Below are 12,624 nucleotides of genomic sequence, written 5' to 3' on the forward strand. Positions count from 1 at the left end.
TCAGTTATGGGGTTTGAGAACCCCTGGGCTATAATGTCCAGATAGATAATCTAGTGGTGGAAGAAGTACTCAGATATTTTACTTAAGTAAAAGTAGCAATACCACAATATAAAAAGTAAAAGGCCTGTGTAAAAAAGGTAAAAGGCCTGTGTTCAAAATGTTACTTGTGTAAAAGTACAAAAGCATTGGCATGAAAATATACTTACAAGTACTAATGTTTGAAAATAGCCAATCTACAAGCTCACAACGCGTTTTTCGCGAATTTTTTTCTGCCTATGTATAAAATAGGGCTAAAGTGGTTAATGTATGTTTTATAATATAATCATTTATATCTGCAAAGTAACTAGTAACTAAAGTTTTCAAATAATTGTAGTGGAGTAACAGTACAATATTTGTCTCTGAGATGTAGTGGAGTAGAAGTAAAAGTAAGGCAAATTGGAAGTACTCTAGTAAAGTCAAAAGTAACTCAAAATTGTACTTAATTACATGTACTTAGTTACTTTCCACCACTGGAATCTACAGTTTCTCTCCATATCTAAGAAGAGACCTTGAGCTCCTATACTATGAAAGAGCTTGTTTATCTCCGTTCGAAAGGGAGTCTGTCTGTCTCCAGATGTTCCTTTTGATTGATTGAAATTTTTATTCTGCAAAAGAATGTAAAACAGCACAGTTACATTTATAATACTTTTGTCTAAAAGGTCCGACCAAAAAAGTCCTTGCGGACTTGTTTCCGTTGGGGTCCTTGAATTAATTTCATAGACATATATAGTAGCAACCAAACAGTTCAAATCAACATAAGAAACAGAGAAAAAAATACCACTATGTACAAAAAAAGCATCATGAAAAATAAAATAAAAGTATATACAAAAAAAAGGGGGGGGGGGGTCATCTGTCTACAGGGAAACTGGTACTACTGTACCTCCTCTTATGGCCTCCAGAAAGATGAGTTTTTAGGGCTGTTTTGAATGAGCCCAACGAACTGCATTTTTTGAGGGATGGGGTTAGGCTATTCCATACCTCGGTGGCCGTGCTGTAGAAGGAGAATTTGCCCATGTTTGTTTTATGGGTGGGTGGTACCAGATTGTTGTTTACGCTCCCTCTAGTTTCGTGACTGTGGGTGTTACTAACTTTTTGGAGGTATTTTGACAGATAAGCAGGTATAGGGGGCATTTCTTGCAAATCTGCATTTACAATTTTGAAGACCAGTCCCATTTTTAGTTGTTCAACCCTGTCTTCCACCCTGAGCCAGCCTAGGCTGGTAAAGTGAGTGGGAGTGAGGTGAGTCATGGGCCCCAGTCCGAGAAGTAGTCGAATCAGTTTGTTTTGGGAGGTTTGAAGCTTAGTCTTCAGTGACACTGAGGTGTTGGAGTACCAAGAGGAGCAAGCATAGGCATCAAAAAGCATCAAAAAGGGGCTGAATCAGGGCCCCTGAGAGGGTCCTGAGGGCCTGAGGGTTGACAAAAGGGGAAACTCTGCCCATAAATCTGGTTCTCTGGTTTACTCCTTTGACCACCTTTGTTGCCATGCTTTCTCCTGTAAGGTAATCTCTTCTTTGCTAGAGATGATTGTGTCATCGACTTTGACCTTGAAGTCATTAACCTTCATCTTACTGAGGGAATGTTTGGTCCCAAAGAGAATGGATTCAGTTGTCCCAAGGTGTAGTGACAGTTTGTTATCGGTAAGCCAGGTACGGATTTTGGAAAGTTCGGAGCTGAGAGCTTCCTCAACTTGCATCTTGTCCTCACCCGAGATCAGGAGTGCCGAGTCATCAGCGAACAGGAACAGTTTGCAGTTACAGGCAGTATTCATGTCGTTAGTGTATAGTAGGAACAGTAACGGCCCTAGAATGCTGCCTTGAGGAACCCCGCAGCTCACCGGGAGGGATGAGGACATGGTTCCGTTGATGTCAACCACTTGCTCTCTTCCACTTCCACTTCCACTTGCTCTCTTCCCTCCAAGTAAGATATGAACCTTTTAATTAACTAAATATCCCCTTTGTACAACACTCAAGGATGAGGCCAGCCCAAAATGATTACCCCATGCCTTTCTATCTGCACCTGTAACATTTTGATTACACATGCAGTTCTATCAGTATGCAGTTATACCACACACATCTTTAATAACTTTTATAGCAACAGAATTTGCATAAGATGGTCAGTCAAAGTTCCAGTTCTTAAATTAACCATTGATTATGTTCTGGCCCACCATCTAATGACCATCCACCATCAACTGTCCCGAGGCCAAACGGACCCCTGCACTAATAGGCCATTGGCGCCCTAGTTCACGAGTGTTTATTAACACAAACTAAGCTCATAGCGCGGCACCGAGTGCCACGCTATGAGCTTGTAGATCTGCTCTTTTTGAGAAATCGTAAAAAAATTGTGAAAATCTTTGAATATATATATTTTAAAGCGAACATTTTTAACTAAAATCTTTGCTTCTGGGGGTCCCTGGAACAAAGTATTTTGAGATGGGGGTCGGCGGCCAAATACATATAATTTTGGGGGTCCTTGACATGAAAAAGTTTGAGAACCACTGATATAGAAACATAAGCTTTTCAGAAAACTGTTGGGATTTAGAAGACATTTGTAGAATCGGCCTCAGGTCTTAATGGGTTAATCAGACTATTGAGTCTGTAAGTGAGGCGCGCCCTCTCAAGCGAACTGGAGCCACAAGAGGCACCACCGAGCGAGCTAAAGCGAGTGAGTTGCCGTGCCGAACCTTGCAAAGTTCGCTCGAGCCAACTGAGCGCCGTCCGGGTTTTGTACCGATAGGCACAGAGTCGTAAATCATGTTTTGGGGTTAGCGTTTGCCCCAACTTTCATCAACCCACAGAATAACGACAAAACACCTACTGAGCCCCGTGGGTATAGGTCAGTATCTCACCTACTTAGACCAATCAATAGCCTGATTAAACGTGTCCCATTCAGTGAATTGAGGTGGCAGGCAGACAGAGCAGAGCTACAGGCAGGCAAGCAGCACGAGTGAAATCTGGGGCACAAGAGAGGAGTACAATGAGTACAGGCAAAAAAATCCAACCTGCAAAAAAACTAGCAAATCTCTAGGGAATACTGAAAAAATCACTAGAAAGAGTACTGGCTAGAAGCCTCTACCACTGTGGTTGTTCAATCCGGCGATGAGTGGAGTGAAGCTGGGTTTAAATGCTGGGAGACTGATGGCAGGCAGAATGAGGATTCTGGGAACAGATGAGCCAAGGGGTTAACTGGAGCCAAACCTACGACCACACACACACACACACGACCCCACACACACACACACACACGACCGCACGCACGCACGACCGCACGCACGCACGCACGCACGACCGCACGCACGCACGCACGCACGCACGCACGCACGCACGCACGCACGCACGCACGCACGCACGCACGCACGCACGCACGCACGCACGCACGTACACACGCACGACCACTCACACGCACACACACACACGCACGACCACTCACACACACGCACGACCACTCACACGCACACACACAACCACACACACACACACACGCACATGCACACCCACACCCACACACACACCCACCCACCCACCCACCCACACACACACACACACACACACACACACACACACACACACACACACACACACACACACACACACACACACACAAACACGAACACGAACACACACACAAGACAAGAGGTACCTCAGGTTTGAAATACAGTACCACCCACACGAGCAGGCAGGTCTGTTATATCTGCAGTAAAATCAGTATTTCCCAGCAATCCATATGGCACAGCACATGAACTGAATGATCCTATAGATTACTATCCTACTAAAGAGTCATACATTCTGGATATTTGTCTGGGACGTTTCCTTGAGAAGGTCAGTCCTGATGATATACAGTAGAGGTACAGTATTATGTCTAAACTAATGCACTATGGAGACAGATATGAAGCACCCTCAGTTGAAACACCTTCACACTATAGCCAAGGTGAGAGAGAGATGATATACGTATACCATATATCATGAGAGAGAGAGAGAGAGAGAGAGAGAGAGAGAGAGAGAGAGAGAGAGAGAGAGAGAGAGAGAGAGAGAGAGAGCGAGCAATACATTAAGTAAAGAGTGAAAATAAGACAGATCGGTGGCTTACTGAGTAGGCTAGTGTGTGTGCCCATATATCCTTCTTGTGTCCACAAACGACAAATTATGGCAGAGAGGCTGCCAGCTGAGAGATGATTGCTAATAGGTCTTTTGAATTTGTGCGGTCGTGCGTGCGTGGGTGTATCAGGATTAGATAGAGCTGGCAATGAGGGCATAGAGTGGTTCTCTCACTCAGTTTACCATGCTGCATATTATCCTTGAGAGAGGAGGGTTGGCAATGGATTCTACAGAGTACGTTTGTGGGCTGCATGTTCATATTGTGAGACACTCCGTGAGATCATTCATGTTAGCCTATAAGGCCAGTGGTTCTCAAACCTTTTCATGTCAAGGACCCCCAAATTGATACATTAGCCCTCGGACCCCCATTTGAAAAGATATACTGTACCAGGGACCAAGTCTTCTAGCTTGCCAAAATAAATGCCCCCCCCTCCCCCCACTGTTGTTCTGTACATGTACTTCTACTGCTCCTAGTGTTGATGATTTCTTGTATAATATTGTATGTCTTCATATGTCTTGATGAATTGAGTACATAGGATCACAATGGAAACAAGCACTCAGGTCTTTTTTGTGTTATCCTTTTAGCATTATTGTATAACTGTATAGGCTACAGTATGTTTTTTTAATTATTTTTTACAGCGTGGCTCTAGCAGTGAATCTCAACCATTTTAATTCCAAGGACCCCCAGTTTGATGTGCATTAGCCTTACACAGACTCCCACAATTGTATCTCTGGGACCCCAAATCTAAATCCTCCTGTTTTTTTTTTAATCTCTGAGAGGGTACAAATGGAACCAAATGGATGCGTAAGGGTCTATTTGGTTCCATTTGTACACTCTCAGAGTTACAGACCCATAAGGGTCCATTTCTTTCCTATAAGTAACTATCAAGGATTTGGCTGGGGACCGCCTGGAACCCCCCCCAAGGACCCCTGGGGGTCCCCGGACCCCACTTTGATAACCACAGTCTGTTGCATATTGATTTAGTGGGGCTATGTCTTAGATTTTTGTTTTTTGTTTTTAAATTATACGATAATTGTTTCACCTTGAAGCAATTAGAATGCGTCTGATGTCAGTGTCATTCAAATTTTTAGGCTACCTAATGCCAGGGTTCTCAACCTGTGGGTCGGGACCCCGCCCCCCACAGGATTTTGCGGGGGTCCCCAGATGACAGTGAAGTGGCAATTTAATGACTTACAGAAAAAAAGACTAGACTATACTGCATCAAAAGTAATCAACAAACTATACTACAAAAACTGGTCAAATATTGGCCAAATTGTCAAATAATATAATGTAAAATTGTGAAACTAGCCAATCTGTTTCACAATATGTATCAAACAAAATGAAATGACTCCTAACTTCCAAGTGCTTATCAGGGTTGGGGGCCCCCAGTTCAAATTATTTTCGGGGGTCACAGGCTAAAAAGGTTGAGAACCAGTGATCTAATGCAGTGGTTCTCAATATGTGGGTCGGGACCCCCAGGGGGCCCCCCACATGATTTTTTTGAGGGGTCCCCATGCAGAGTAAAGTGTCAATTTAAGGACTTTTAAGACCTTTTTAAAAGTACCTAAAAAAAAAGAGAGAAAGAAAAATACCAACAAACTATACTATAAAAACTTGCCAAATTGTCAAATAATAAGAAAGAGGCAACATTTTGGAAAATAGCTGATCTACAAGCTCCAGTCAAACAAAATGTAATGCCTTAACAATTCCAAGTGCTTGTCAGGGTGGGGGGTCCCCAGTTCAAATATTATTATTTTTTGGGGGGAGGGGGATCACGGCCTGAAAAGGTTGAGAACCGCGCTGATCTAATGAATGTGTGTTATTATGTCATGTGTGACGTGTGCACACATGACATAGAGTGGTGCCTGAGTGCCTCCTCGGGGCTGAACTGTCCGGTATCGTGCTTTCTATCCACTCCACATTTGGCTCAGCACCTGTAGGTTGCTTCAACACAGAGGAGGACGAGCTCCTTTTAGGACCGATCCACGCACGAATTTAACTTCAACGTTTGTGACAAAGAAACAGTTTTAGGCTCATAATCTTTCCGGAGAGAAGATCGAGAGACTCGTCGCCAATTTGTTTTGCGCAACTAAACTAAACTAAACTAAACGGAACAAATGGGCTACAACATGGATTTCCCCAAGAATATGCTCATAGGCTTTATCTCTGGTTAGAGAGATGATAATCACGGGAGATCGAAGTGATTCGGTGCCGTTTAGTTCATGATTCTTATTTCTTTCTTTTTTCTTTTTCTTTTTTCAACCACTGACTTAAGGATGACTGACGATGATGTAAACTGGAGTAATTTGCGGTTTTGGGAACGCGGTTGTTCTGACTCATTCACTTAAAGTCTGGGGGGGCTGGACCAGGACCAGTGGTCCGGTGTCTCTTTTCAACTATTTGCGGGGGACACTTCAATTCCAGGAATCATTCCGACTGTGTGGGAACTATAACGGATACATTTAGTGCGTTGCTTGCATTGGATACATTTAGTGCACATTGGATAGATCTGATACAAAATATCAGATCAGTGTGGGGAACCATAACGGATACATTGTAGTGCATTGGATACATTTGATACAAAGTATCCGAAGCATGAAGGGAATTCATCTCTCTCTGGTGCCATTAAACTCAGACGGACAGGAGGACTGATCTCCACCTTTGTGTCTGCTGGCTGCTGTATTACTTTAAATTGAACAGTTTGGAGGAAAGTATAGGCTAGTGTGAGCGGACTGGGAACTATAACGGATACATTGTAGTGCATTGGATAGATTTGATACAAAATGAAGCATGAAAGGAATTCACACATATCTCTGGTGATCTGATGCCATTAACTTCACACTGACAGGATTGTGTGTGTGTCTGCTGAGGCTGATCTTATCCAGTCATCAATCATCCAAACATCTCTAAGTGAGAAGATGTCCTCCAGCCTGTCCGCGTCCCAAGCCCTGTACATCGGCATGGAGGTGGTGATCGCCGTGTCCTCGGTGGTGGGCAACGTGATGGTGGTGATGGCCGTGCGCATCAACCGCTCCCTGCGGGACACCACCTTCTGCTTCATCGTGTCGCTGGCGCTGGCGGACATCGCGGTGGGGGGGCTGGTCATCCCGCTGGCCATCACCATCAGCATCGGCCTGCAGACCCACTTCTACAGCTGTCTGCTGGTGGCCTGCACCGTGCTGGTGCTGACGCAGAGCTCCATCCTGGCGCTGCTGGCCATCGCCATAGACCGCTACCTGAGAGTCAAGATACCCATGAGGTAATTAAAGCTTGTTTTTACTTTATTTAACCAGTGGTGGAAAAAGTGCTTTTTTTTCTCCTTCTTTTTAACTAGTTAAGTAAAAGTATGAATACTGCAATGTAGAAATACTCTGTTACGTATAAAAGAGTGGAATTAAAAATGTACTTGAGTAAAAGTACAAAAGTAGGATACTCATTATGCACAATGTCCCATTTCACAAGTTTTCAAATCTAAAAAATGTATAGAAAATAGCAGATCTACAAGCTCACAATGCGTTGCATCGCAACGCATTGTGAGCTTGTAGATCGGCTATTTTCAAATGGCCAAAATGTATATAGGGGAATAGGGCTGAAGTGGTATGTTTTGTCTTAATAATCCTAGGAAGTAACTGTGACTAAACTTTTCAAATAATTGTAGTGCAGTAAAAGTAGCCTACAATATTTGCCTGTGTAGTGGAGTAGAAGTAAAAGTACTGACAAGTGAAAATACTCCAGTAAAGTAAAAATACCTAAAAAAATTACTTAAGTACATTACTTGAGTAAATGTACTTAGTTACTGTCCACCACAGTTTTTAACTTTTCATGATATCAAGCATATTGTAGACTATATGTAGAGTGAACTATAGGCTCTTGCATTTCAGACTATATGGAGCATAGAGAAGCCAGACAATTATAAGGTCCATTATATTCTCCAGACAGACAGACAGACAGACAGACAAAGCAGCCTGCCTCCAGTAAGAGGCATGCTTTGTCTGCCTTTCTGTCACAAAAATGTCTAATAATAATGTTGCTTATTGTATTCTACAGTTATAGCTAGATTACTTCCATCTTAGATTTATTACTTTGCTGAGGTCAAACTAAAGACAAGATGGCTGTAGCTTACTGACAAGTGCATAATGTCTTTTTTATAGCTGTTGAAATATAGCTTTTGAATTAAAAACTCAGGATGCACATGTGCTTAAACACGTGAAAATCATTACAGTGGTTGGCTATTATTTATGTCTTCCATCTGGGTTGTTCTAAACCAGTACAATAATTCACCTTAATTGGAAAACTAGAACATCTGTGTTTTCATGTGCAGTCATTTAAGTTTACATGAATGCAATATTGTCTTGATAAGCATCTCCGTAGATAAGTATTTCTATATCCTGCATGAGCTCATTACAGATCAATTTATTTGGGAGACTGATACATTTTGACTGTAGCAATGTTGAATCAGATAAGCGTTTCATGTTGTGAATGATACAACTACAGCTATGTGTATTATATTTATGTACATGTTCATGAATTTCAAACATTTTCCCCAACTTGTCACCAAACGTAATTATCTTGAGAGTTTGCCTCTCAAGATTATTCATTTGAGAGTAAGCATTGAAGCATGTTGTGGCAGAAACTGCAATACTGGGCAGTGGTGGAAAGTAACTAAGTACATTTACTCAAGTACTGTACTTAAGTACAATTTTGAAGTAGTATTTACTTTGCTGGAGTATTTCCCATTTTCAATACTTTTACTTCTACTCCACTACATCTCAGAGGCAAATATTGTACTTTTACTCCACTACAATTATTTGACAGCTTTAGTTACTAGTTAGTTACTTTGCAGATTTAGATAATTATCACAACACATACATTAACCACTTCAGCCCTGTATAAATATATTTCTGCCATTTGTAAATAGACGATCTACAAGCTCACAATGCGTCGCGAGTGTGAGCTAGTAGATCTGCTATTTTCAAAAGACCTTTATACATTTTGAACTTGTGAAATGGGACTACACTGCAGTATTGATACTTTTACTTAAGTAAAAAATGTGAGTACTTTTTCCACCACTGCACAGAACACATATTAAACATCAACAGTCAAAGCAAAACCATTTCATGTTCTGCTCCTCTCTCACAGAGAGCATTATTGTTTAATGTTTAACGATCCTCTGTGGTGTGAGGAATTTGACTAGATTGAATCCACACAATATGAGCAGCCTAGGCACCTGAAGCATATTTATGTGGTTTTGTGTCAACAGAGAGAAAGTGACATATTGTCTCTTCGCGCTGCATGCATGTCATAATAAGGAAATCCTGTCTGAGATATGAATCACGCATACGAATGCAATTCAAATTCCACTAGAGAGTCTGGCAGGCAGCTGAGCAGGCGCTCAGCTGTAGGATAATCACAGAGTGGTAGGCAGTGTTGCCATGCCTGCTTATTATAAGCGAGTTTGGGCTTTCATAGACCTGGTTGCTTATTTCTCTTGCAAAATCTGGCAACACAGGTGGTAGGTGATGAGCCAGAAATGCCATTTTCAAACTCATCGTCATATAATTAGACCTCAATTAGTGCTCATTATCAAATGGCACAATTTCCATCTACTCACTTTATGTGTCTCATTGGTGGGCTAATGGACAGTAAAGAAACCTTTCTACCGATGACATCATTGTTGATGGGCATTCCAAGCTAATTGAAACCATAGCCTTTCTATTACTGGTTAGCATGCTGAAATAGAAGCATTCATACAAAGTTTGAAATCTTTGTTTGAAATGACAAAACCCTACCTACCGATGATGTCACTGGTAGGCAGGTTTCTGAACTGTCCACAGCCCTCCTGCCCGTCTTATAATGAGCATTAAGGAGGACCAATTACATGAAGATATAGGTGGAAAATGGGTGAAGTTTTCCTTTAACCGCGTGAACCCCCCTCAGTGTCCCTATTCTGGGGGGCAAACATTCAGCAAATACAGCAGATCTACATGCTCACAATGCTTCGCTTTGCGATGCTTTGCGAGCTTGTAGATCAGCTTTGTTCATCAAAGAGGTTTGGTGTAATGGGGAAAAAGGAGCAGACTAAGTTTAGAGCCCTGGGGGACACCGGTCAACTAAGTGTATAAGGTTTAAATGATTAAAGCTTAAATCCCCCTTTTTTCATGTGGAATCCATAACATTGCTGGATAGAATAATTATCTTCTGAGTATCCTCTGAGTGTCTTCTGAGTGTCTTCTTCTCGCTGCACACATCTTCTTGTCTGTATAAAACCAGGAAACGCCAACTCTTGTTGCATTTTAGTTGATAATCTATCATGCAATGTTGGTGAATCTCTTACACCAACATGGTTCTTCTTGTGAAGTAGTTTTATTCTTATTGGGGAAGATCATAAAGATCGCTCTGTCTGAGACATGATGGGACAAGCCTACCCAGCAAGCACAATGACGTCATGATGACGTTATGATGACGCCCGGTCATCACCCCGGTGACGTTCAGGACTAGGCCAGATCACAGCCCATATGGGGATGATCTTTACGTCATTTACAGGACGTCATCACCGGGACATCATATGGACATTTGGACAGCAATTTTGGGTGATGAGAAATGTGTTTAGATGACGTCCTGGAAGTGACGTTTTTGTGGTCAGGATACATTTTGGTTGAAATCAGGTGATATTCTGGGCCAGATCTGACTTGTCTTGGTTTGACTTGATCTAGCCCCAATCGAGACGTCACTGATTGGTCCGGGTCCTGACTGTGCTTGCTGGGTAGTGTAAACTGGCCACTGCCTTGTGTTGCCTAAAAAGTCTATAAATCTATAAATTGCTTTTTGATTGATTGATTGATTGATTGATTGATTGATTGATTGAATGAATACATTATTAATACTTGCAAAAAAGGTACAGTAGATGCTAAAAGGATAACACAAAAAGCCCTATTAAAGGGCTTATTTCCATTGTGGTCCTGTGTATTCAATTCATCGAGACATTTAAAGACAAACAATAATATACAATAATATGCAAAACATCATCTATACTAGTAGTAATAAAAAAAAGAAAATATGTACAGTATACAGTTGGGGGGTGGTGGGGTAATTTCTGGCGATAAGGTTAGACTTTTTACAGGGACCAGTTACAAATTGCAGATACCTGTAGGTGCCTCTTTTATGGCGGTTTTGAAGGAGGGTAACAGTACGTTTTAACAGCGGGCGACTCTCGGGCGATCCCCGGGCGACATCGTCCAAAAGATAAAGAAAATCCATCTTTCATCGCCCCCCCGCCCACTTCGCCCTATCGCCAGTAGTCGCCGGCTCTCATAGACATATAATGCACTTCCGGAAAATACTATCCTGATCGCCCGCTGTTAAAACGCACCGTAAGGAGTCACACTTCTTTATGACTGTTAATGTATGTTTTGTAATGATAATCAAAATCTACAAAATAACTAGTAACTAAAGTTTGCATATAATAGTGGAGTAAAAGTACAATATTTGCCTCTGAGATGTAGCGGAGTAGAAGTAAAAGTATAGAAAATTGGAAATACAAAGATACAAATTCAAGTTGAGCTGGGTTCAACTTCCAGATACAAAGAAATAAAGCTACAACTGTAGCTCCGATGTCCGTATGTTTGATGACGTCAGCGACCGCGCTGATCAACACAGATACAAAGCAACAACACAGCGACAAAGATGCGGTGTATTTTTGTATCTTTTAATCTGCCCGTGTGAACGCACCATAAGTCTCTAGGTTTGTTCTTACCATCGACAGGGATGTTGAGAAGCCAACTCCCTGTCGCCTCCGATTCTCTCTGTGATCACTTGTTTTTTCAATATGGTTTGGATACTGTATATATTTCAATATACAGTAGTGTAACATGGTACAGGTGTATTATATTTTGCTCTGCTGGGTGTGACAAAATTGCACATTTTGGTGGCATAGCAGTAGAACAAATTTAACCCCTTGTTTGAGCCGAACCTGGGTTGAACAAGATTAGTATTATTAGTTCTTGTTGGAACAATGTTGGTGTAAGAGATTAAGTGAACAAAAATATTTTTTTACACACTATTATTAACTATACACTGACTGCACTGAGGTCATTAAGACTTAGGGGGTGATCACACTGATACGTGTGTCACCAGCAAAACGCGTCACCAGCAAAACCATTGTTTTCCTATGGTGCGGTGATACGCCTGGCATCACCGCCCAAGCTCATAGCGCGGCACCGAGTTGAGCTTGTAGATCTGCTATTTTTTGGAAAAATCGTGGACATTTTGTGCAAATCTTTGAATATATATATATATATATATATTTAAAGCGAACATTTGTAACTCAAATCTTTGCTTCTGGGGGATTCTACTAATGTCTTCTAAATCCTAACAGTTTAAAAAAATATATATGTTGCTATAATATCAGTGGTTATCAAAAAGATATGTATTTGGCCGTGGACCCTCAAAATATTTTGTTCCAAGGACCCCCCAGAAGTTGTAACATGAGTTA

The 12,624-nt window shown here is 41.7% G+C and overlaps 1 protein-coding gene across 1 annotated transcript in view; it reads left to right on the forward strand.

Moving 5' to 3' along the window:
- Nucleotides 1-6,532: 6,532 nt before the first annotated feature.
- LOC308082349 (adenosine receptor A1-like) overlaps nucleotides 6,533-12,624 on the forward strand; it is a 17,782-nt gene continuing 11,690 nt past the window's right edge. The window contains exon 1 of the mRNA XM_080424068.1: nucleotides 6,533-7,392. Coding sequence (XP_080280194.1) covers nucleotides 7,052-7,392 — 341 coding nt within the window. The 5' untranslated portion in view covers nucleotides 6,533-7,051. The remainder of the gene's footprint in view (nucleotides 7,393-12,624) is intronic.

Source organism: Gymnoscopelus braueri (assembly GCF_963280865.1).
Source record: "Gymnoscopelus braueri genome assembly, chromosome: 3".
NCBI classification, from domain to species: domain Eukaryota; kingdom Metazoa; phylum Chordata; class Actinopteri; order Myctophiformes; family Myctophidae; genus Gymnoscopelus; species Gymnoscopelus braueri.